This window comes from Pseudophryne corroboree, chromosome 7, assembly GCF_028390025.1.
Source record: "Pseudophryne corroboree isolate aPseCor3 chromosome 7, aPseCor3.hap2, whole genome shotgun sequence".
NCBI lineage: Eukaryota > Metazoa > Chordata > Amphibia > Anura > Myobatrachidae > Pseudophryne > Pseudophryne corroboree.
The window spans coordinates 177,869,808-177,896,739 of record NC_086450.1 but is presented as its reverse complement, the minus strand read 5'-3'; the positions used below and the strand labels follow the sequence as shown (position 1 = coordinate 177,896,739).

Here is a 26,932-nt window from a genome sequence, read left to right as displayed (position 1 = left end):
CGTGAAACCATTGGCCGTCACACGGGCCACAGGCAAAAAATACAATAACTGGAGAAATTTAATAAAACGAGGGCCAAAAGCAAACTTCTCCAGTACCCCCCACAAATATGTCCACTCCACTGAGTCGAATGCTTTGGCTGCATCTAGAGACACCACCACCGCATCCAACTCCCCCAGATCACGCCTCTGCAGATGACAAAACAGTCTACGTAAATTTTGGGCAGTTGATTTACCTGGCATAAATCCCGTCTGGTCCGGGTGAATGATTGTTGTAATAACTAAGTTCAATCTAGATGCCAAGATCTTTGCTAGTATCTTGACATCCGTATTGAGGAGGGAAATAGGTCTGTAAGATTCGGGGCGTAGGGGGTCTTTCCCCGGTTTCAGCAAGACAATTATATTTGCCTCGGCCATAGAGCGAGGGAGAGTCCCGCCCTCCAGCAATAGGTCAAATAATGTCACAATCCTGACTGTAGGTTTATATTTGGTGACTTACCCCTGCCATCTGTCCTGGATCCTGTGTCTTTTCACTCACGGAGTTAAACAGCTTGTCAGCACTATGAGTATTCCTGAGTTCTCTGCCTGAGAGGTAATCAGCTCCACCTGTGGTGATCTCCTGTGTGAGGCTGAATTCAGTAATCTAAAAGCAAGCATCCTGTGTTTTGCAGAAGCCCAGGCTTCAGTGTTCTCTTGGCCTGCTAGGCCTCATTCTACATCACAGCCTTGGCTAGAGTAGTCACATGTCAGTGACATCACCTAATCCTGCCCACCAATCTTCAAGGACCAGGAAGTATAAATCAGGAGGCTGAGTTGCAATCTGGGCCAGTTCCTTGTGTCACATACAGCCTTATGTGAGTCTGAAAAGCTGAGCTCCCTAAAGGTAACCTTTGTACCTAAGTTCCTGTGGAAACTCTGTTCCCTTGTTACCGTATGGTTTACTTTTGTGTTGCCATTGATTTCACCATTTCCCTGAGTCTCAATGTAAAGGCACAGCTGCAGTGTTTCGTCTTAAAGGCACAGTACAGAATTCCGTGTTCTCCACTATAACCACAGTTGTCGTGTTTCAGTTTTACTACTGTTGTCGTTGGGATCTCCAGAGCTCAGTACCTCCGTGCCTCAGTACTTCCGTGCTTCCAGCACCTCGTGCCTCAGTACTTCCGTGCCTCAGCACCTCCGTACCTCAGTACCTCAGTACCACCGTGCTTCCAGCACCTCGTGCCTCAGTACTTCCGTGCCTCAGTACCTCCGTGCCTCAGTACCTCCGTGCCTCAGCACCTCCGTGCCTCAGTACCTCCGTGCTTCCAGCACCTCGTGCCTCAGCATCTCCGTGCTTCCAGCATCTCCGTGCTTCAGTACCTCCGTGCCTCCACGCACCCCAGTGCCTCCACGCACCTCAGTGCCTCCACGCACCTCAGTGCCTCCACGCACCTCAGTGCCTCCAAGCACCTCAGTGCCTCCACGCACCTCAGTGCCTCCACGCACCTCAGTGCCTCCAAGCACCTCAGTGTCTCCAAGCACCTCAGTGTCTCCAAGCACCTCAGTGTCCGCAAGCACCTCAGTGTCCGCAAGCACCTCAGTGTCCGCAAGCACCTCAGTGTCCGCAAGCACCTCAGTGTCTCCAAGCACCCCGTTAGCACAATTATACCTGGTATTCTTCACTGATTCATCAGTGCTTTTCCAGTTCTGTCTTTCAGGAGACCTTCAGCATGCCTCCTGTCTGCCGACCTAATCCTGCATGAGGAGAACCTAGATTCGGCCATCTCTGCTGCGGTTCCTCTTCCCAGTCACCGGAGGAAACCCAGAGTCCACAGCATTTCAGAACCAGGTCAGTGGTAGTATTCACATAATCCTCCAGTCGCCCGCACAGACTTCACTACACCGGGTTCACAAAAACCTCAGTCATGACAGTAGGAACTGGCCACATGGACCCGGCCGAAAGTGTTAGTCTGACGCATGACCTCCTAAGCAATATTGCAGGACGCTTGGAAGGTCTGGAGTCGACTCAGCATCGATTGGCACAGTGTCTGCAGCGGAATTCGTCCTCCAGAGATTCTATGACCTTCTGCTCTAAGACTCCTGACCAACTGCAGATTTTCTACCAGATGTTACTACAGTTACAAGAACTTTTGTCTAGTATTCTCTCTGTGATGCCTGATCTCCTCAGGAATACTACCAACGTTGTTGATCCTGTTTTGTCCCATCCAGTTAATAGAGTCTCTTCCTCTGCGCAAGGGAAAGTTTTTCATCAGAGCTATCCACGGCCCAAGCTCTCTGAAGCTGAACGTCAGCGGCGTAAGGAGCTACATCTCTGTCTTTACTGTGGAAATTCTGGTCATTTTGTTAAAGACTGCATTCTTCGCAAGCCAGGTAATAGTGACAAATCTCAGTATCATAGTGCTCATGTCTACAAGTCATCCACAGTATCCGATTCTTCTGCTGCTGACGGGGGTATCAAGAAGGCTACTCTTCTGAGAGAGACTCAAATTTATGACTGGGGTCCGGTGGTTAAAAGACCTTATCCCAAGTTGGGTGTCCAGAGAAGAATGTTCAAGCCATTTACGGTCACAGAGGAGTCCGTGTCCACAGACCCAGGAGGGGCGTTTTCAGAGCGTCCAGCCCCAGGAGGGGCGTTTTCAGAGCGTCCAGCCCCAGGAGGGGCGTTTTCAGAGCGTCCAGCCCCAGGAGGGGCGTCTTCAGAGCATCCAGCCCCAGGAGGGGCGTCTTCAGAGCATCCAGCCCCAGGAGGGGCGTCTTCAGAGCGTCCAGCCCCAGGAGGGGCGTCTTCAGAGCGTCCAGCCCCAGAGAGTCTTCAGAGTGCTGCCCAGCCAGTGAGTCTACAGAGTGCTGCCCAGCCAGTGAGTCTACAGAGTGCTGCCCAGCCAGTGAGTCTACAGAGTGCTGCCCAGCCAGTGAGTCTACAGAGTGCTGCCCAGCCAGTGAGTCTACAGAGTGCTGCCCAGCCAGAGATTCTACAGAGTGCTGCCCAGCCAGAGATTCTACAGAGTGCTGCCCAGCCAGAGATTCTACAGAGTGCTGCCCAGCCAGAGATTCTACAGAGTGCTGCCCAGCCAGAGATTCTACAGAGTGCTGCCCAGCCAGAGATTCTACAGAGTGCTGCCCAGCCAGAGATTCTACAGAGTGCTGCCCAGCCCCGTGAAGAGGGGGCTCTTGCCTCAGCCCAGCCCCGTGAAGAGGGGGCTCTTGCCTCAGCCCAGCCCCGTGAAGAGGGGGCTCTTGCCTCAGCCCAGCCCCGTGAAGTGGGGGCTCTTGCCTCGGCTCAGCCCTGTGAAGAAAGGGCTCAGCCCGTCCCGGTTCCAGCCGGTCCAGCAATACTCCAGGCCCTGCCTGGTCAGTCCGTCCCGGTTCCAGCCGGTCCAGCAATACTCCAGGCCCTGCCTGGTCAGTCCGTCCCGGTTCCAGCCGGTCCAGCAATACTCCAGGCCCAGCCTGGTCAGTCCGTCCCGGTTCCAGCCGGTCCAGCAATACTCCAGGCCCAGCCTGGTCAGTCCGTCCCGGTTCCAGCCGGTCCAGCAATACTCCAGGCCCTGCCTGGTCAGTCCGTCCCGGTTACAGCCGGTCCAGCAATACTCCAGGACCAGCCTGGTCCGTCTCCTTTGGCTCCAGCCAACTCAAGTATCCTCGGATCCAATCCAGTCCTACTCGTCCAGCCAAAGCTTCCTTCAGTTTCATCCTCTAAGCTTTCGTCTGATGGTTTTCCATCTATTTTCTTTGATGGAGATTTATTGCAATATGCCGCTCTGGTTGAACAATTTCTCTCTCGGATGGAGTCTGATCTTTTAGGTGCAATAACTCCTTCCAACGTTACTCGATATCTGTTCCTGGCATTCAGAGGAAGAGCTTTGGAGTGGGCCAACATGCTCTTTGAGAGTAATGATCCTGTGTTCCATGACTTACAGACTTTTAGTAACGCTGTAGTTAAAGAATTTAGTCCTAAACCTTTGGAACCTTCTACAGTTTATTCCTCAGTCCTTTCGGATGAAGGAAATTCCAGTCTTGTCTATGATGGATGGTCTACCTGTTCTGAAGATGAAGATCAGGAAGACTTCTAAAGAATCCAGCTTAAGTTTTGTTCTGGTCCCTCTGGTTTCCACTTTTTAGAAGCTTTGTGTACAAGTTATTCATCAAGTTCCTCTAAGATTCAAGATGGGTGTCCGGAGTCCACCCTTGAAGAGGGGGATACTGTCACAATCCTGACTGTAGGTTTATATTTGGTGACTTACCCCTGCCATCTGTCCTGGATCCTGTGTCTTTTCACTCACGGAGTTAAACAGCTTGTCAGCACTATGAGTATTCCTGAGTTCTCTGCCTGAGAGGTAATCAGCTCCACCTGTGGTGATCTCCTGTGTGAGGCTGAATTCAGTAATCTAAAAGCAAGCATCCTGTGTTTTGCAGAAGCCCAGGCTTCAGTGTTCTCTTGGCCTGCTAGGCCTCATTCTACATCACAGCCTTGGCTAGAGTAGTCACATGTCAGTGACATCACCTAATCCTGCCCACCAATCTTCAAGGACCAGGAAGTATAAATCAGGAGGCTGAGTTGCAATCTGGGCCAGTTCCTTGTGTCACATACAGCCTTATGTGAGTCTGAAAAGCTGAGCTCCCTAAAGGTAACCTTTGTACCTAAGTTCCTGTGGAAACTCTGTTCCCTTGTTACCGTATGGTTTACTTTTGTGTTGCCATTGATTTCACCATTTCCCTGAGTCTCAATGTAAAGGCACAGCTGCAGTGTTTTGTCTTAAAGGCACAGTACAGAATTCCGTGTTCTCCACTATAACCACAGTTGTCGTGTTTCAGTTTTACTACTGTTGTCGTTGGGATCTCCAGAGCTCAGTACCTCCGTGCCTCAGTACTTCCGTGCTTCCAGCACCTCGTGCCTCAGTACTTCCGTGCCTCAGCACCTCCGTACCTCAGTACCTCAGTACCACCGTGCTTCCAGCACCTCGTGCCTCAGTACTTCCGTGCCTCAGTACCTCCGTGCCTCAGTACCTCCGTGCCTCAGCACCTCCGTGCCTCAGTACCTCCGTGCTTCCAGCACCTCGTGCCTCAGCATCTCCGTGCTTCCAGCATCTCCGTGCTTCAGTACCTCCGTGCCTCCACGCACCCCAGTGCCTCCACGCACCTCAGTGCCTCCACGCACCTCAGTGCCTCCAAGCACCTCAGTGCCTCCACGCACCTCAGTGCCTCCACGCACCTCAGTGCCTCCAAGCACCTCAGTGTCTCCAAGCACCTCAGTGTCTCCAAGCACCTCAGTGTCTCCAAGCACCTCAGTGTCCGCAAGCACCTCAGTGTCTCCAAGCACCCCGTTAGCACAATTATACCTGGTATTCTTCACTGATTCATCAGTGCTTTTCCAGTTCTGTCTTTCAGGAGACCTTCAGCATGCCTCCTGTCTGCCGACCTAATCCTGCATGAGGAGAACCTAGATTCGGCCATCTCTGCTGCGGTTCCTCTTCCCAGTCACCGGAGGAAACCCAGAGTCCACAGCATTTCAGAACCAGGTCAGTGGTAGTATTCACATAATCCTCCAGTCGCCCGCACAGACTTCACTACACCGGGTTCACAAAAACCTCAGTCATGACAAATAATTGTAAAAGATAGGGGGCAAAAAAGCTGCTAAATTTCTTATAGACTTCACCCGGAAGTCCATCACAACCCGGTGCCTTAGACGCTGGGAGGGACAGGATCGCAGCGTTCACCTCCTCCAGAGTAATTGGTGCATCTAGAGCCCCAGAGTCTTCCCGGGACAGACAGGGCAAATCCAACCGAGCCAAATAGTCCCTCAATTGATCATTGGAGTAAGTGGTCGGGATGTATATAGCGAGGAATAGTAACTACGAAATGTCTCAGACACCGCCGAGCCAGAGTAACACATTTGGCTGTCAGAGTTCCTCACACATTGAATCATTGTTCTAGTAGATTCTGACCGAGCCAGAAAAGCTAAATAACTGCCATTCATCTCCGCCTGAAAATAGTGTGCATGTCCCGCAAAAAGGAGTCTACGCCTGGACTTCTCAAATAAGCAATCGGACCACTCTCCTTGTGCGTCTCGCCACAACAGTTCATCAGAACGTAAATGGGTAGCTATATATTGGGATTCCAATTGCTGGCATAGGGCCTCCAGTCTTATTTCCTCCTTTTTACTAGATAATTTAACCTCAGATATTCGTTTTATAAAGGAGCCCCGCTGGAACGCTTTGAAAGCGTCATGTTTGACCGCCAGTTCGGTGCAAGACAGATTACAAACCTGGAACCCCTCCCAGGCATCCACCAAATCCGCACCCTCCCCTATTAAGGTTAACCAGAAGGGATTAAGTTTCCACATTTTTGCACCGCGCTCCCAACCAACACTAACTGTAAGTGATACAGGAGAGTGATCCGATATACCCCTAGGAAGATAGTCCACCGCCAACACATCAGGGGACAAGTCAGGAGAGATCAAGATCAAATCAATGCGAGAGAAGGCATGGTAGGTAGCGGAGTGGCAGGAGAACTGAGTAGCCGTGGGATTGCGACTCCTCCATACATCCACCAACCCCAGTTCCCCCACCAGTCGTGCAAATGGAGTAGGGGATACAGAAGGGGAGGGAGAAGCAACCGACTCTCTCCATCTGTCCAGGGCATGATCCATCACATTGTTAAAATCCCCCAAGCATATCACTGGGGTAGCAGGGGATTGGGCTAGAAATCGGGCAGCATGACGCAGAACCTCATTGTTATATGGCGGGGGAACATAGACAGCCAAAATGTGGAATAGTCTACGATTAATATGTGCGCGCAAGAAGACGTATCTGCCATATTGATCTGTTTCACAGACGTCTAGGTGAAATTGTATAGATTTTCTAATTAGTACAGAGACACCCCTAGCGCTACCTGAAAAAGTGGAGTGGTAAACATGACTAATCCAGGGTTTCTTAAGTGCCAACACCCTACTTCCAAACAAATGGGTTTCAGAAAGACAAATTATGTCTGCCTGGTATTTTTTAACCTGAGTCAAGATCAACGCTCTCTTAATCTTTTCGTTCAAACCCCTGACGTTCCAGCTGAGCAGACGAAGCCCCTTAGAATCAGCAGACATAGAAAGTAGGTGAGAAAAGGGTGGCAGGATATAAAAGAGAGACAAATATCAGAGCCCGGGTCGCAGAGCAGTGCAGGTTGTGAATAGGGACACCCAGTCCCCCCATGTCCCTGGAAACAGAGGAAATCAAAGCAATATCGTTCGCAAACATCGCAGCATAACAGGGCGCACACATAAGCAAAAATTGATGGCATGAAAAAAAAAAAACTAACCCCCCCCCACACCCACCCTGTATCACCTTGGAAACTTAAGGTATACCTGGATCCCATAACTCCCACCAAATTAACTAAACTAAGGGATAGGGGCCTAACCAAGAACCCAAAGAAAGGCCCCTACACTATCTTCGGCATAGGCTCTCCACAGAATACCGATGGAAGTAGTGCCCTAACCCTGAAAAAACATATCTAGCAGCGTACCCCAACATAAAATAGGGGGAAAACACGAGAACCAACATCAATATTAGGCTGCCCGACATTGCCCCATCAAAACATTGCATATGAACCACAGTGTGACTATCATAATAAGAAAAATGAGACAATTAGGCTTAGCATTAAGAGAGCAATAAATCAACAATTGTGCAGTAACACGTCATCAAGGAGGGTGAGGCTGTCGTTCCAGCCATGCAGCAGCATCTTGAGGAGTTGAGAAAAAGTGAGTGGTGTTAGCGGACACCACTCGCAGCCTGGCCGGAAACAGCATAGAGTACTGTATATTACGATCACGGAGCTGACGTTTGATATGCAGAAACTGTGATCTACTCTTTTGCACCTCCAGAGCAAAATCAGGGAAAACGGATATATTATGTCCATCCAGTTGGAGAGGGCCCTGCGTCCGGGCCAGACGGAGTATAGCGTCACGGTCCTTAAAATGTAGGAAACGGGCAATAAATGTTCTAGACGGAGCCCCGGGTGGCGGCATCCTAGGCGGGAGTCTGTGTGCTCTTTCCACTGCAAATTGAGAGGTAAATGCTTCCCTGCCCAATACACCAATAAGCCAAGTTTCCAGAAATAATTCCGGGGAGGTGCCTTCCGCTCTTTCAGGGAGCCCAACAAAACGAATGTTGTTGCGCCGCAGTCTCCCCTCTATATCGGAAATTTTAGCCTGCATAGATACCATCTGGGTAGACAGGTCGGCCACTTTCGTCTGTAGGGGTGACGTATTATCTTCCAAAGTCGATATCCGATGTTCAGTTTCACCCACTCTTTCCCGGATTTTCTGTAGATCTTGTCTAAGCAGAGAGACGTCCGCCTGCACCTGCCCAATTCTGTCTGTGACCCTCTGTTCAGACGCAGAGATGGCCTGTAGTATTTGCTGGGTAGAGTGAACTTGCTCAGCGGGATCAGAGGCAGCAACCTCTGTCGCAGGCGAGGATGGGTCAGTGTCACCCTGCTTTGTCGAATGAGAGGGCTGCGACCTAGCATATTTCTCTAGTTTCGCAGCGGCGTTAGCCGCGTTATGACCTCCTTTCACCATTGCAGCACTGGGCGCGGAGTCAGGATATTACAGCAAAAAAGTCTCCAATCAGTATGGGGTCAGCACCGGGGGCCGCCTGGGTCAGGCAGATATGATAAACAATAATATAGCAGGGCAGAGTATGCTTATGGGCACACTGCAGAGTATTCTGTGTACAAGGAGTATTCCTGCATGGAAGCTGATTTATGGGCACAAGTGTGGCTATTGCAGAGATGCAGGAAGCGTTCACAGAGAGTATTCTCCCTTTCTCCTTTTTTCACCTCTCCCCTCTCTGCAGCTATATGTATTTCTTAGTATATGTGGGGAGGAACCATACACAGGGAATCTCTCTGTATATAACTATTAAGCCCAGGAGGGAGAGAGAGGGGCAGCCCCAGCCGCAGCTCACTCCGCCGTACGGCACCTCAGGACGGAGAGGATATCAGGTGCAGGGAGAAGAATGTGAGCCTGCAAGATGGCGGTTTTCGCGGGCTTTCCTGCCCGCACTCACCCGTCCGCAGCACCTCCGCGGGATTCCAGGCAAGTGCTGCCGCGATATGCCCGCCAGTCAGAGCCTCTCCTGTCTCGGTCCCCCGGCCGGAGGATCAGGGCAAGTCCGCCGCTACAAGCGCCGTCACGCGCCGTCTCGCAGAGAAGCAGGGAGCCGGGGCGGCCCGCCGGAGGTGTTAGATGCAGGGAGCCGCGCTGCACACCGGACCAGTGCGGGTATGTAGAGGGGCAGTATAACTTCTTGTGCCAGCTGGCAAGTCACAGGAGCCACGGGTTAGGGGATAAACGGATTATTAGACAGGATTTTTATGGAGAGCTAAATCTTCCCGCTGCTACTCCATGCCTGTCCAAGCCACGCCCCCCCGCCTTATGCTATTTCTAACTAATCTGACTATGGAACTTATTCAGGTTTGTTAGCAAACCAAAAAAGTTAGCCAAAACCATGTTGCACTGCAGGTGGGGCAGATGTAACATGTGCAGAAAGAGTTAGATTTGGGTGGGATGTGTTCAAATTTAAATCTGAAATTGCAGTGTAGAAATCAAGCAACCAGTATTTACCCTGCACAGAAACAATATAACCCACCCAAATCTAACTCTCTCTGCACATGTTATATCTGCCTTACCTTCCGTGCAATATGGTTTTGCCCAATAGCTAACTTTTTGGGTTTGCTAATAAACCTGAATAACCCCCTCATTTTTTTTCCATATATATATATATATATATTTTTTTTTTTTTCGTAATATCATTACTTTTTTATTTTTGTTTCCATTCAATCACCCAAAACAATTAATTACCTCTGTTTCCTGGATTGACTGGCTACCATACATCATCAGAACTACAGTCAATTCAATCTGGTTGTGCACCCCAGAACTCTGGTCAAGCATTGGACCATCCCCAACAATATTCCCATCACTACCAAGGACTTTTTCTAAATAGATCAATTTTTATATTTTCTCAATGCATGTACACAAAGTATGCATTTGTGTTCTTTAGTAATAAAACTTTAATATATTTTTCTGAAATTTCGTTTGGTTTCACAGAATCATCATTTACATACTCATATAGGTTGAGCGCTACAAACCATAAATCGTTACTTGTTCCTGTAGGTCAGTCACCCTACTTTGTAAGCAGCTCGCCGAGCTCATCAACCCAGTGCGCTGGTACAACCCCCCTGAAGTAAACCCCCTCATTACATTAGGGCTGATGGGAGCAATTAAAAAAAAAAGGAGTAACGTTGCCTTGGTAAAACCATGTTGCACTGCAGGTGGAGCAGATTTAAAATGGGCAGAGAGCTTTAGGTTTGGGTGGGACGTGTCCAAACTGAAATCTAATTTGCAGTGTAACAAAAAAGCTGTCCAGCATAAATATTTTCCACGAGTCCAGAGCACAATTGGGCCGCAAGAAGGGAGAGTTGCGGTGCAGTTGACGGCATTTCCATACCATTACAATGGCAACAAGCCCCCCTTTTGTCTAATTGAGTTGTTGAATTGACCCCAATGAATGTATTTGCACCACTTGCAGTGCAACATGGATTTTGCAGTTGCTAGGTTACTCCTTTTGTTTACTTTGCTATTGTTTCCATTTTCTAGCTTCTGTGCTTTCAGCTATATTTTGATATCATTAAAGATATGTTTATTTTAATTGCCCTGGGTTATCATGTAATTGCATCAAGGGGTCAGCTTGTTTTGTTTCAAAAGGAAATGAATATAAACAAACCTATCTGATTATATAAAGACATGGATGAAAACCACAAGAGGAAATAAGAAAGAAAAACCTATGTCCATACATTAAGTTAGGTGAATGGGAAAAATAAATGTATTTTTAGTGCATCACCTCTATAAAAACAAAAAAAAACAAAAAAGAAAACAGCTGAACATGACTACATATGTTTATGTGACATTGTGGCAGTTGTATTAAGCCCGGAAAAGTGATAAAGCAGTGATAAGTGGAAGGTGATAACGCACCAGCCAGTCAGCTCCTGTTAATTGACATATTGGAGCTGATTGGCTGGTGCGTTATCACTGTTTTATCACTTCTCCGGGCTTAATACATCTGCCCCAAGAGATAAGTGGGTAAATGTACAGTATGAAGCAGTGATAAGAGTGGAGAAGTGAGCCAGTGAAGAAGTTGCCCATGGCAACCAATCAGCTGCTCTCTATAATTTTATAGTATGCAAATTATAAATGTTACTTCAATGCTGACAAGGGCAACTTCACCAGCTCACTTCTCCACTCTTATCACTGCTTCATACATTTACCCCAAGAAGGGAACAATCACAGCAAATTAACGATTCGGCTATCTTGCGATGTAATGTATATCGCGCCCGTAAGATATATCCTTACAGTATAATGTTAGCAAACCGCACCTTATGTTGCATCATCCAATCTGATGTGCAGTATATCAGGTGGGAAGATGTGACCACATAAGTCAAAAGATGTATATATTGTGTAATTGGGTGTACACACTATACGAGGTTCGTTGTGAACCATTGCGGATATCAAGATTGGCCAATATATTGTATAGTGCGTACCCAGCTTAAGAGGCACATTGAAGCGATGGACAATTAGTTAACTTCTAGCCTTCCCTGTGTATGTGACTAATAGGGTTCTAACCAAAGTTAAGTTTCAGAGAGTACTGCAGAAACACCTACACAACAATGGGATGGAATGTAGAGGTTACATTTATGATGGTTGGGCTTATTATAGTTAATATGATTTCCTCTACAAAAGCCTTGCAGTGTGTTCTATGTAACTGTTCACAGCACTGTGTAAGTTACTCCTTTCCGGCCCACAACTGTAATAATAAAAGATGGCACTAAGGGGCAGATGTATTAAGCCTTGGAGAGAGATAAAGCGGTGAGAGATAAACTAGCAACGAATCTGCAACTAACTAATTTTTCAAACACAGCCTGTAACATGGCAGCTAGGAGCTTATTGGCTGGTACTTTATCTCTTTCCACTTTATCTCTCTGCAAGGCTTAAGGTCTATACACACTATTAGACAATGTCGCTCTATGAGCGACGTCGTCTAGTGTTTCCCTTCCCACACTGAGCAATAGGTGAGTCTCTCCCCAGGGTAAGAGTGGATTGGTGAGGGGATACAGGGCTTTGGGATGGGGTGGGGGAGCAGGGAATGCATCATGGAGTCATTGGGGAGAGACAGACTGTGGGGTGTGTGGGAGGATGGAGAGATATGCATATATATATATATTCGTGTGTGTATATATATATATATATATATATATATATATATATATATATAATAAAACAGTTTCTTATACAGCGCAGCAAATTTCATTGCGCTTAGATCTATAATATTTATAATCTGAGGGGGCCCCAGAGCTATCACTGTACCGGGCCCCATGATTTCTGTTGCTGGCGGCATACACACTTGCAGAGAAAATGAGCGACGTCTCTCAGGAAGGGGGAAAATGAGCAACGTCGCTCATTTTCTCGGCAAGTGTGTATGCACCTTTAGTATATATCCCCATAAAACTCTCAAACTATTTATTTGAGCGTGATTTGTTTATTCAACAGCATTTTCAATCCGTGTGTTTACTTTTCATCATCACCAAGAATCGATTTCATTTGAATAAAACTTGCATCTTAATTTTCATCTGAATCTTAAAGTCTACACATAATAATCATTAGTAATTGTCCCAACATTTCTCAGTGTCTTGAGGTACTTAAAGTACATGAGATGACATGCTTCTCAGAAAGTCTAAAGGTGCATACACACTGGCTGATATATCGGGCGTTCTATTGAACGGCCCATATATCGCGGGTCCATCGGACAGTGTGTACGAACGATATGTCTGTGAACGCTATTGTTCACAGACATATCGCATTGGCGCTGCGGCTCAGTCAATGACTAAAATTTTATACTAATATAGGATATATTGGTGCATTGCTGTGTGTATACTTACACATGCTGCACCAGCCGGAGGTGATTGACAGCTGAACTGGGTGGGCGCATGTAAACGCCCGTCCAGTTCCTGATGTCCGGCCCAACGGATCTGTTCATAGATATATCTGCAGATCAATTGATCTGCAGATATAGCTACTAGTTTGTACCCAGCATAAAAGAGTTTTAGAGACATGTGAGCTACAGAAAAGTTAATTGTACAAGGAACTATTCTAAGCATTACAAGGTAATCGGTTTCCCATGTTCTACTATAAAACTAGATTGGTTGTGTGTTAGCAACATACCTCTTACATGTAACATGACAGCGCTCAGTGTGTTTCCAGCTGTGTTGGAGGCACCACAGACATACAAGCCTCTGTCCTGCTGCCGACAGAACAACACCTTAAGTATAAAGTGCCCATCCCGGTCCTCATAAATGAGAGTTCGGCGACCAGGGCTAACTGCACGACCATCTTTGCGCCAGACAATCTCTGGTCTTGGTTTGCCAGTAACCAGACAGCGTAGTTTGGCATGTTTTCCCTCATTAACTGTGAACACTTTCACCTGTGCTGGAGGGTCTCCTGGCATTGGTTCTGGTCCTTGGCGTGGTACTGGGTCCACTAGCAGCACTGCTGCAGCCAACGTTTGCCCAACAGAATTACTGGCCCGACACACATATACACCAGCATCTGGGGGGCGGACATGGGAAATATATAAGCTGTGACCCCCAGGAGACAGACGGTAGTGAGATCCATCAAATATCTCTTCCAGGCTCCTTCCATCTTTCTCCCAACGAATTGTGGGTTCTGGTTTTCCTGAAATTCTGCAAGAGAATTCCCCACTTTGACCACAGGTCAAACGCTGGGAACTTGGAACGAGTAAAAAATGTGGTGGAAAGTTGAGACTTGCAGAGTGGTCAGTGCAGGGGGTAAGTTCCTGAACAATGCCCATTGTTTGTTGATTTAGTTCAGCAGAAGGCTCGATATTGGAAGAAACCAAAGCCATTGTTGTGGCCAATTTAGTGGACTGCGGCATTTCATTTGCTAAACCAATATGTGGTTCATTGACTACAACATTGTTGAGTGTGACAGTGAGTTTTGCACCTGCATAGCCCTCCCCTGACCAGTTACTGGCTCTACACATGTAATGGCCTGAATCTTCCAACCGTAGGTCACTGATCACCAGCTGATACCAGTCTCCATCCTTCTGAGTGTAGCACCTTTCTCCTAGCTCAAGCCGAATATTTCCAACGCGTTCCCACAGGACACTGGGTGGTGGATCCCCACTTATATGACATCTCAGAACAGCGTGTGTGCCAACACGGGCTGTTACCGAACGTGGGAAACACAGAAAACGAGGAGCACTTCCTGGCATGTCTAGACCCATGTGCGAGTTGTGTGGTGGGAGAGAGAGAGCTGCCATCTACCTGACGAAGAGAAACAGTGACAATTAGAACAAAGGAACGGCTAAGTCATAATAATTTCAACCAGATAAAGGAGCCGATAGGACTTGGGGGTATTTACCAAAGCATGCAGAGAGATAAAGTGGAGAGAAATAAAGTACTAACCAATCAGCTCCTGTCATTTTTCAAACAAAGGGGGACATGCACTAAGCAGTAATAAAAGTGGAGAAGTAAGCCAGTGGAGAAGTTGCCCGTGGCAACCAATCAGCTGCTCTGTATACTTTTATAGTATGCAAATCATAAATGTTATGTCAATGCTGATTGGTTGCCACAGGCAACTTTTCCACTGGCTCACTTCTCCACTTTTATCACTGCTTAGTACATGTCCCCCACATTCTGTAAAATGAGAGTTAGAAGATGATTGGTTAGTGATTTATGTATCTCCACTTTTTAACTCTCTCTATACTTCGGTAAATATCCCCCTTACAGTGAGATACAAAATGAGAAATTATGAAAATTGTGGTGATATGAAACTTGATAAAAAACAAAAAACAATTATATATAATACAGAGATAGACCAAAGCACCTCATGCATAGGACTCAGCACACCAATTATGGCACTGTAACCTAAAAAGAAATCTTCAGGTCTGCCATTCTTACCCCAGGTGAACAGCTGCATGGAAAATTGTGAGGTTGTTTACTGAGGGAAGTATAAAGGAAAAAAAAATATGTATTTTTAATTCTTCTGTACTTCCATTGCTTAAGTTTCTTTGAGAGGTTTAAATAAGTATCATGACTAAAATGAAAACAGAAAAGAAAGTTCAATTTCAAAACTGTATCTGGCTGCCTGTGTCCAAAAAGGAGATCTCTTGACTCAATACCTTTTGAAACGTTGAAGTTTTGCACACACTGAAAAGTTGGTCACTTGAAGCTCTCTCCCCTATGGGTCGGATTCCTTTAGGGTCCGGTGACTTTAGGGTGGTTTCTGTTACTGGTTCTGTCTCGTGCAGTGATCTCTGGCCAGGGTCTCGCGTGGATCTGGGCTGCATGAAATGTCCCCTGTGTAGACACAGACAACTAAGGCTCCACCTCACCCAGGAACAATGCTAATTTTAGTCTCCACATAAAGTGTTGCAGCAGCTGATTCTGTCATAAACCCCAGAAACACAGGAGAGAAAGGAGCAGACAGCCCAACCAAGAGGCAGAAAGGGAGCAATGTAGACAGGTGGAAGCTGATAGATACAGGCAGATATGTCTCCCGCTGGGATCTATTTCATACTTAGGAGTGTGTGGAAGCCATGCAAATGATTGATTGGTACAGATAGATATGCTGGGGCGGGCGACATGTTTTTATTTGGGTGCAAGATAACGTAATGGTTTGAACACCACCCCCATGTAGTTGATGAATGTGAGCAATGCATTCCTGTCCTATCACTTCCGACATAATCACAGCACGTCAATGCTCTGTGATCCATCACAGCAGCTCCCAAGGGACAGTCTGACCCCCACCCTGGGCAAGAACAGGACAGCCAGGGACACAAAAAGCTTCCCTACGGGTGGCATAAGCCTGTCGCAGCATGCTGCCCGGCACCACTCACATACCAAACTGTTACACTATCCTTATTCTGCTTTTATACTGCACCATAACACTGCCCTCACCCATATCAAACACCAATATCATGTTACATGTAACATTACAAATCATCTCCTGTGACATTTCATATACCGGCCAAGTGCCGACACCCTTTCACTGATATTTCAGTGACCAGTGCAGTAACACTTGTCATAGAAAATGCAATGTTTTTGCTGCCCCAATTGTGAAACTCACTGGCCTGTACCATCCCCATGATGCTCAATATCTAGGTGGCCAGAGGTGACATATCCCTTATGACCCCCATCTCACATCTAGGGCCCCGTCCACTTTCATTTGTCATGAAAACCAAAACATAAAAATGGATTAGAGTAACCTGGGCCCCTAAGTGCTCACTCAGAGAGGTACCTAAGAGATATTAGGCCACACTTACTGGGCCCCTAAGTGCTTACTAAGAGAGGAACCTAAGAGATAATAGATCACACTTACTGGGCCCCTAAGTGCTCGCTCAGAGAAGTACCTAAGAGATACTAGACTACACTTACTGGACCCCTAAGTGCTCACTCATAGACGTACCTAAGAGATACTGGACTACACTTACTGGACCCCTAAGTGCTCACTCAGAGAGGTACCTAAGAGATATTAGGCCACACTTACTGGGCCCCTAAGTGCTTACTAAGAGAGGAACCTAAGAGATAATAGATCACACTTACTGGGCCCCTAAGTGCTCGCTCAGAGAAGTACCTAAGAGATACTAGACTACACTTATTGGACCCCTAAGTGCTCACTCATACAGGTACCTAAGAGATACTGGACTACACTTACTGGACCCCTAAGTGCTCACTCAGAGAGGTACCTAAGAGATACTAGACTACACTTACTGGTCCCCTAAGTGCTCACTCATAGAGGTACCTAAGATATACTAGACTACACTTACTGGGCCCATAAGTGCTCACTCAGAGAGGTACCTAAGAGATACTAGACTACACTTACTGGATCCCTAAGTGCTCACTCAGAGAGGTACCTAAGAGATACTAGACTACACTTACTGTACCCCTATGTGTTCACTCAGGGGTCTCTTCATGAAGCAGTGAAAAGAGCAGAGAAGTGAGCCAGTGTAGAAGTTGGCCATGGTAACCATTCAGTGTTGAGGTAACATTTATAAAATGCATTCTATAAAATGATACATAGCTGCTGATTGGTTGCCATGGACAACTTCTCCACCGGCTCACTTCTCCACACTTTTCACTGCTTCATGAATAGACCCCTCAGAAAGGTACCTAAGAGATACTAGACTACACTTATTAAAGCTGCAGGAGAAGCCAAATAGTGGAGTGAGGTGAAGCTATAACTGGGTGTGTGAAAAGGGATACATACGATATCCCGGGAGACAGGATGCCGGCTGTCAATATACTGACAGTGGCATTCCGTCTGCCGGAATCCCGGCAGCGAGTCCTCTCACCACGCATTGGGCCGAGGGGCTCGCCACAGGTTCTTTTCCTAGTCGGTTGGTGGCGTGGACCCAACAAGTGGGAATACAGGTCAGGTGTCGGGATTCCAGTTGTAGGTATATTGCAGGGTGTTAGGATTCCGGCATCGGTCTCCTGAACGCCGGGATCCTGACAGATGGTAAAGTGACTATATCCCTGTGAAAATACACCACAAAGGTAGGTGTAATGGATGATATATACCAACACCATCATCTACCAGGAAAACACCGGGTCACACACAAAGCTGTTCCCTCCTAAAAATATGAATTCATTTCCGCATTTTCCCCCAAATTGATCCTTTCAAAATCTCTCTTATTGGTTCCCATCTTCACCATGTGCCTCTTGCTGAATGGTCCTTGTACAGTTTTAAAAACTAAAAAAAGAGAATGGGGGATATTCAATTGTTTGAAAAGTCGATTGGGTGTCTGTTTTTCCCCCTGCCTATTAGATAGGAAAAAACAGACACCCAACTGACTTTTCAAACAATTGAACAGCCCCCAATTATTGTTTTTACAACAGGGTATTAAACTTGGAAAATTGCCAGTAAGATTGGCTTGTGGCGGTTGTGGAACGCACGGTCTTGTAGCTTCACAGCAACAGTAACATATGGACATATACATATTTACTCACTTATACCATGCACAGCACATACATCACAGACACTTACAGTACTTCTCACTTTAGCCCATTTTTTCTCACTATTAGGCAGCAATAAATCCCTATAATACTGCAAAAACATCTCCCTGCATAATACAGGCAATTTTTTTGTTTAAACACACTCACAATAGCATAATATATGCCTGAGGTCTGAGGAAAGCCATTCAGTGACAGCAGAGGGTTTTCCCTGATTACCCGCATATAGGGGGTTATTTAGAGATGAACGCAGCCAGATCTGCATTCATCTCTGCACATGCTGGGGGCCGCCAGCACAGGGCATGTGCGATGCCACCTCCCAATGTGTCTGCAATCTAATTGCGAACGCATCGGATCTAAGGTTGACCCGCGCTGTCAGCTGCTATTTTTGACATCACGCAGCCTCCCCGGAAACAGTCCCGGGCTGCCCGCATTCACCCAGTCCCCACAACGCCAACCCGAAAATGACCAGCGCCGTCATTTACATTACAGTCGCATCCATCGGGAATGCAACTGCAATGCGAGTGTCTGCGCGGACGCTGCACATGCACAGCATTTTTCCCCCCAAAATTTGCATTTGCAAATGCACAAATACACCTTCATCTACTTGGCCTACATTACAACATCCCAATTCCACCACACGGCAACACTGTTCTGGGCATTCGCAGAGCAAATTCACAGAAGATACTGTATGCTATGCAAACTGACATAGGGCCTAATTTAGTAATCCTTTTGTTCGCATGTTGGGGGCCGCCCATCGCAGGGTAAGGCCCAGTGACGTGCGGTGGGGTGAGGCAGAGCCTTTCCTATCTTACTAACGTTTGTGCCAGAGTTTTGACTGTGTAAAGTATATGAAAAACACAAATAATATGTTAAAAATATCTTCTTTGCGTTATTCTAATAATTTGTATAGCCAAAACCCTGGAGTAAAAGGTCTATGGCAGGTGAGGCAGTGCCTCCTGCTTATCTTTTCTGCACATCTCTGATCAAAACTCACCAATTTTCCAGGAGTTATTACTACTGCACCTGTGTATAATGCCCGGATGCACCCTTTGGCTCATATATTGTGGGTGAATCTAGCTCTGAGGCTAGCCAGTGCCTTCTGAGCCATTTAGCTCACTGCACGTCCCTGGACTAAGGTCGCCCAGCATGCTGACTGCCGCCTTCCCCCTTCATCAAGCAGAAATTGCAATTGCATCGCAATTTCGTCTTGATTTCAGAACTTAAGGTTGCCTCCTGCTGGCGCAGCCTAGCTGTGCCCGCAGGAGGCCCGATGCCATGTTTCTGATCGCGGTGGCTGCGTTTTGCGCTCCAAACTGAATTAGGCCTATAGTACTCACTCTACATCAGATACACAGTCTCATATCTCATTGCATATCTCATTGCTGTCACAGAAAGGTTTGGTCTCTTTCTGAGAAAACCTCCTGCAGTCTCCTTTACTGGCAAATGTCTCTTTATGTATTTGCCCTGCACACTAGGGGACACACTCTTCTGTCTCTATTTGCCAATATGCAGGTAATAAGCCAGGTGCTCTCTCTAGGGCAGGCCTGGCCAACCTGTGGCTCTCCAGATGTTGTGAAACTACAAATCCCAGCATGCCCTGCCGCAGTTTTAGCATTCCCTAATAGCAAAACTGTGGAAAGGCATGATGGGACTTGTAGTTTTACAACAGCTGGAGAGCCACAGGTTGGCCAGGCCTGCTCTAGGGTCTCCCTCCTGACGGGGACAGGTACCTGTGTCCCAGCAGAAGCTCAGATGCATCACTAGATTGCTGCAAGGGGGGCGTGTGTTGGATTCATGCAGCTGCCATGCCCAAAAATACCACAGTGATGACATGGTCCCAAAACAAAGTCAATCTTCCTATTCAAAGTCTCAGCCCTATGTATAGAATCCTGGAGAACTCTAACAAGCCTTGTGTTGTGCCCTGTAAAACTAAACACAAGAAAGTGAGCAATTGCTGTACAAACGCTATGAAGCAACTGAACAGAGACCTCGCACAGACTACACCAGCCAGAGAGAACCTACAGTACATATAAACACACAGCAAGGAGGGCCTATTAATACAGAGAACCAGGGCTGACCTCATGGAAAGTCCCTATATAGATTTCACAGAATCCCAGCGCGGTTCCCAGAGATTTCCTATAGATCTTGCAGTGATGTTCCTTTAAGGTACAGTGTTGACAATCAAAAGGAGAATAAAGATTTATTCGGTGGTCATCTGATAATCTTTAAGGAACTGCTTTATATACATTATTATAACCTGGTTATATACAGTATAACTGAGTGGCTGGGACTAGACATTTGTGGGTGCCAAAGTAAAGGTTTCTATTGTTCAAGTGAGAAGAACTAGGGCTCAGATGGGAGGTAAGTCCCTCATAGCAGCTGTTACGTTAAACCTAGCTTCCATTGACCTGAATATCCATTCGCAAAAGCACTTCACTGGAGTAAAAGGATAATGCCACCTACAGGTATATTTCTAATCAGACATACCTCCAGCTAGCAGAACTGTGGAGGTCCCTAGTTCCCCCACAGTTTGGGAAAACTTACTCCCTTGTCCACACTCTGACAGCTTCTCCTCCCATGTCCATGTAACTAACAACCAGAAATGGTTCTCTTTGATCATTCATTATAGACTAAGGGCCTAATTCAGACCTGATCACAGCAGGAAAATTGTTCTCTAATGGGCAAAACCATGTGCAGTGCAGGTGGGACAGATATAACATGTGCAGAGAGAGTTAGATTTGGGTGGGATGTGTTCAAACTGAAATCTAATGTGCAGTGTAAAAATAAAGCAGCCAGTATTTACACTGCACAGAAACAATATAATCCACCTAAATCTAAATCTCACTGCATGTTATATCTGTCCCACCTGCAGTGCACGTGGTTTTGCCCATTAGAGAACAATTTTGCTGCTGCAATCAGGTCTGAATTAGACCCTAAATTAGGCTAAATCTAATGTCATCCAAAGGTTTTAGCGATAGGATGTCTGGTGTGCAGAACGAAAATGAAAATGTTTAAATATCTTTAGTTGTTCAAACTTTTAGCAAATTTTTTTTCATTTGGTTTACTGTAAAGCGACTTTGTCTAAGCACCGCTTAGTGGACTGTGCCCTATAGTTAAAAAAACTCACTGACCAAGTTCAAGTGTCTGCCATTTGTTGTTTCCTGCTCTAGTTCTAAGTAGGCTATTCAGCTAACATGTTGCATGAGTGAAGTCCAACAGTAGCTCTGACCTGTCCGGGTGGTCAGCGAGAGTAAAGCAGAGTTCTGAGAGGGTGAGCAACGACGGCCTGCAGAGCTGCAGAGACATTGATCCTGATTCAGAGGTGCACGCAATGTCATTCCGAGACAGCATAAGGTTCCCCAGAGGTTTGGTGGTCTAACCAATGTTCCCGATGTTTCCACTTTTGTACGTAAGGTGGAGGAAGAGAGACACCAACAGCGGGAGTCTCTATGCACAAGACGGCATCTAAGCCATCAGCACATATTAGCAACGCTGCTGTGTACAAAATCATAGCTCCTCATGCAACTGCCTTCACCTCTGAAGCCAAACCATTAGGCCTGATTCCGAATCACACACAAAGCTGCTGCAGATCACCACCTGAATTCAGAGTCAGCCACACCAATGTGGCGTCAACATCCCTATCCAACTCTTAAAAAAGCAGCTGTTGTCACTGTAGAGTTGCACCAACCAGGGACGTGCGGTTAGGTAAACGGCTGAGGAGGCACTGGTTAATACCAGAGCCAGAGTTATATACAATATATGAGCCAAAGGGTGCATGTGGGCGGTATCCAGTTGATAGATAGACAGTGTCTAGTTAGACAGTCAATAGATAGATACCATATGTTAGACAGACATTAGGTCGACAGGGTCAAAAGGTCGACAGGGTCAAATGGTCGACATGAATAAGGTAGACAGTACAAAAGGTCGACAGGTCAAAAGGTAAACATGGCCAAAAGGTCGCCATGAAAATGGTCGACATAAAAAAAGATAGACAATTTTTTTTTTAAATGTAACATGTTTTTGGACTATTTCATACTTTCTCTATATCGGCATAGAGTTGGTTATAAACCTTGTGGCGAGCGCAGCGAGCCACCGAGCCTGAAGCGTGGTGAGCGTATGCCTTTCTGCAATTGGGGGTCCCAGATGACAAAACTATCCACACAAACCACAAAAATGCAAAAAACATGGTGTCTACCTTTTTCATGTCGACCTTTTGACCCTATCGACCTTTTTCATGTCGACCTTTTGACCCTGTCGACCTGTCTGTCTAACATGGTGTCTATCTATTGACTGTCTAACTAGACACTATCTATCTTTTATACCGGAACCTATGTGGGCATTATACACAGGTGCAGCAGTATATACTGCTAGAAATTTGGTGAGTTTTGATCAGAAATGTGCAGAAAAAATAGGCAGGGGGCACTGCCTCACTTGTTATAGACTTTTTACTGTAGAGTTTTTACTTTAAAAATGATTAGAATAATACAAAGAAGATGATATTTCTAATATATTTTTTGTATTTTTTATATACTTTATATAGTCAAAACACTGGCACCAACCCTATTCTGGGTACAAGTGACTAACCAAAAATCGCTGGATATTTGTGTAGGCTTACCTGTGAGTAGGCCTCAATCTGTCCACACACCCACAGAAAATAATGTTTAGTACAACTGATCTGCCTCCACTGAGATGTTTCCTTAATCAAATTCAGGAAATCAGCATAACCACCTCTACTTTCCCTTAATCCCACTCAGATGCATACCTCCCAACATGACCCTCTCCAGGAGGGACACAATGCTCTGCTTCTGGACTTTTCTCTTAATGTATGATTGCCATCACCTGTGTTGAACAGGTGAATGGATAAGAAAGGTGTTTCAGCACATGTGGTGGCAATTATACAGTAAGAGGGAAGTCCAGGAGCAGAGCATTCTGTCCCTCCTGGAGAGGGTCATGTTGGGAGGTATGCAGATGTGTTTGTCTGAAGAATGGTATTTATTATAAAGTAGAGTAAATTGGTAAACATTTGAAAACACAAATTATGAAATGCAAACATAACACATAACATGAAGTATGCAAACCATAAAATACCTGGGGCCAAATGTAATAGAGTGAGAGTTTCAGAAAGTGAGAAATTTGGTAAGGTTTTCAGGGTATTTTTTTTTTTTTTTTTTTTTAAACGGCAATCATTTACACTTGAAAACCAGGTTAATCTCGCTGTGTAAATGATTGCCACTTCAAAAAATGGCATAACCTTACCAAATCTCTCACTTTTTGAAACTCTCACTCTATTACATTTGGCCCCACATGTCCAAAAGAATGCTGGAATTCACTGGCCCTCATTCCGAGTCGTTCGCTCGGTATTTTTCTTCGCATCGCAGCGTTTTTCTGCTTAGTACGCATGCGCAATGTTCGCACTGCGACTGCGCCAAGTAATTTTGCTATGAAGATAGTATTTTTACTCACGTCTTTTTCTTCGCTCTGGCGATCGTAGTGTGATTGACAGGAAATGGGTGTTACTGGGCGGAAACACGGCGTTTTATGGGCGTGTGGATAAAAACGCTACCGTTTCCGGAAAAAACGCGGGAGTGGCTGGAGAAACGGAGGAGTGTCTGGCCGAACGCTGGGTGTGTTTGTGACGTCAAACCAGTAACGACAAGCACTGAACTGATCGCAGATGCCGAGTAAGGTTGAAGCTACTCAGAAACTGCTAAGTAGTTTGTAATCGCAATATTGCGAATACATCGTTCGCAATTTTAAGAAGCTAAGATTCACTCCCAGTAGGCGGCGGCTTAGCGTGTGTAACTCTGCTAAAATCGCCTTGCGAGCGAACAACTCGGAATGAGGGCCACTGTCAGCAGATCTGCAATGACAAATGTAGGGATGAGAAACTCACCATCGGATGCTATGCTGAGAGAGCACATGCGTGGTGATGTCTGGCTGGGACCATGAGGGAAGTAAAATGGATGCCTTCAGTGATTTCTTCCCAGAATATACTAGGGAGCTTGCTAGGTTAAAAATTAAGCTACTTCTGTGCAGACCACTAGGGAAAACGCAGAAATAAGATGATATAACAAACATACGCTGAAAGCATGGCAGGAAAGACATATGCTGAAAGCATGACAATGAACAGCCAGTTAAAGCCAATTATTGGCAAACAGAGAGACAGCTAACGTCTATATTACTCTGAAAAGTCTGGAAAAATAGGATTTTATATACCTACCGGTAAATCCTTTTCTCGTAGTCTGTAGAGGATGCTGGTGTCCATTTATTACCATGGGGTATAGATGGGTCCGCAGGAGCCTTCTGTCGAAGTCGAAAAATATTGCAGTACACACATCACGTACAAACTACACACAGATGGCCTCCGTGCGCGTACTTGTTCTGCCGTGCGTGCGCATATTCGCAATTTGCGTATGGTCGCTCCCGCGGTCCTGCGCATTAGCGCGTGGTATAAGTATTTACGGTAGTGTTTGTATTCGCATGGAAAAGCCATAAAAACACATTACATATTTAATCCAAATAGTGCACAATGTACACATAGTCTCCCTGCATCACACCAGCAAGTTACAACAGTTTAAATGGTATCAGAACAAAGGGATTCACCTTTACAGGATAGGAGGGGACAGAACAAGGTTATAAGGTGGTGTTTGGTATCCAGCTGTAGGGTATTTTAAGGGCAATATTCCGGTGTTGGTTTGCAGAAGATCGCACGCTCCTGCGAATAGTTATGCGCAGGAGCAGAATATAAATATAAACTGTATTTACTGTACATTTGTTATGCGGCAGGAACCCAGAGGAGACCTCCTACAAGTGCATCTGGAACAGACATCGCCCACCTATTCAAACCAACCTATGACCTCTCCTGTACTGTAAATGACCATCCCTGTGTCCAATGGACAAAGAGATTACAGTATCCATTGTGTTAGGTTTTGGAAGATTGTATAAAAGAGCCAGCTGCATGCCTGGTCACACACAGACTCTTAAGATCATCTACCCTGATGACTGAGGACCAGACTGGGAAGCGCAGGCGAAAACCAAACAAGTATGTACCATTGACTGTAGCCATTATTCTATTGTATTGTATTGTATTGTTATTGTAAGCCCCTTTCAGTAATTATATGTTGGTGTGTCGGAACCCGGCATTTTAAATACAATCTGGTGTCGTGTTTCCATTCCCTGCTAAGGTTATTAAGTGTATTACAATCACATGTGTAGCTGCTAAGGGCTCACGGAGTATCTTCGGGTGTGTACGCACTGAGTGTACTTTGTACAGCCAGCGCGGCGTTTGTACGCAAAGTGCGTACACTGTACGGGGATCTGTACGCTAATGGAATAATAAGTACGTAGGTTGAGGATTGAGTACAGCGGCAGCAGCGGCTCCATTTAAAGTGTATTAAATGTCTTTTTAAAGTGTTGCTTTTAGTCCTGTAAGTAAACCAGCGTTTACACTTCGGCACTTTAAGATTTTTTTACAGTGTGAACTGGCTCCTCCCTCTATGCCCCTCCTCTAGACCTCAGTATAGGAACTGTGCCCGAGGAGACGGACAAACTTCGAGAGAAGGATTTACTTTAAGCTAGTGGCAAGATTCACACCAGCTCACACACCCTCAACCATGCCGCATACAACTCAAACAGAACCGAGATACCCCGGGCTGCCGCCCAGGAAGAACCCACTTTCCTAGTAGAGTGGGCCTTAACCGAATTTGGTACCGCAATCCTGCCGTGGAATAAGCATGCTGAATCGTACATCTGATCCATCGTGCAATTGTCTGCTTAGAAGCAGGACACCCAATCTTGTTGGGATAATACAGGATAAACAATGCTTGTTTTCCTAATATGAGCTGTCCTCATAACGTAAATCTTCAAAGCTCTGACCACGTCTAAGAACTTTGAAGGAGCAGAGGCGTCAGTAGCCACTGGCATCACAATAGGTTGGTTAATATGGAATGAAGACACAACCTTTGGAAGAAAGTGCTGACGAGTTCTCAGTTCAGCCCTATCTTCATGAAAGATCAAATAGGGGCTCTTGTGAGACAAGGCCCCCAACTCAGACACCCGCCTCGCGGATGCCAAGGCCAACAGCATGACCACTTTTCAAGTGAGAAACTTTAACTCAACCTCTTGCAGAGGCTTAAACCAATCCGATTGAAGGAACTGCAACACTTCGTTAAGGTCCCATGGTGCCGTAGGAGGCACGAATGATGGTTGGATGTGCAGAACCCCCTTCAGGAACGTCTGAACTTCAGGAAGGGAAGCCAATCGTTTCTGAAAGAAAATGGACAAGGCCGAAATTTGGACCTTGATAGACCCCAATCTTAAGCCTGAATCCACACCAGCCTGTAGAAATAGGAGAAGACGTCCTAATTGAAACTCCACCGTTGGAGAATTCCTGGATTCACATCAAGATACATATTTTCTCCAAATACGATGGTAATGTCTAGACGTTACTCCTTTCCTGGCCTGAATAAGTGTGGGAAAGCCCTTTCGGGCTAGGATCTGGTGCTCAACAGCCATGCCGTCAAACGTAGCCGTGGTAAGTCTTGATAAACAAACGGCCCCTGCAGAAGCAGGTCCTTGCGAAGAGGAAGAGGCCGAGGATCTTCTATCAGTAACTCCTGAAGATCTGGATACCAAGCCCTCCTTGGCCAGTCTGGGGCAATGAGGATCGTCCGAACCCTTCTCTTTCTTATGAGCTTGAGAATCTTTGGTATTAGCGGAAGTGGAGGGTACATAAACACCTACTGGAGCACCCACCGGGTTACCAGTGCATCCACTGCTATTGCCTGTGGGTCTCTCGACCTGGAACAATATTTCTGATGCTTCTTGTTGAGACGAGATGCCATCATGTCTACTT

General features: G+C 46.2%; 1 protein-coding gene across 4 annotated transcripts in view; it reads right to left on the bottom strand.

The window, feature by feature from the left end:
- The window catches only part of OBSL1 (obscurin like cytoskeletal adaptor 1), a 246,191-nt gene extending 222,073 nt beyond the window's left edge, over nucleotides 1–24,118 (bottom strand). Inside the window, exons 1-3 of one of the 4 annotated variants that reach the window (XM_063933802.1) lie at nucleotides 23,972–24,118; nucleotides 15,243–15,420; nucleotides 13,265–14,381 (exon numbers count right to left, since the gene is read on the bottom strand). In XM_063933802.1, coding sequence (XP_063789872.1) covers nucleotides 13,265–14,381; nucleotides 15,243–15,410 — 1,285 coding nt within the window. In that variant the 5' untranslated portion in view covers nucleotides 15,411–15,420; nucleotides 23,972–24,118. Of the gene's footprint in view, nucleotides 1–13,264; nucleotides 14,386–15,021; nucleotides 15,158–15,242; nucleotides 15,564–23,971 lie in introns of those variants that run through there. The other 3 variants (XM_063933804.1, XM_063933805.1, XM_063933803.1) reach the window with 3 other exon arrangements.
- Between the last annotated feature and the right edge of the window lie 2,814 nt (nucleotides 24,119–26,932).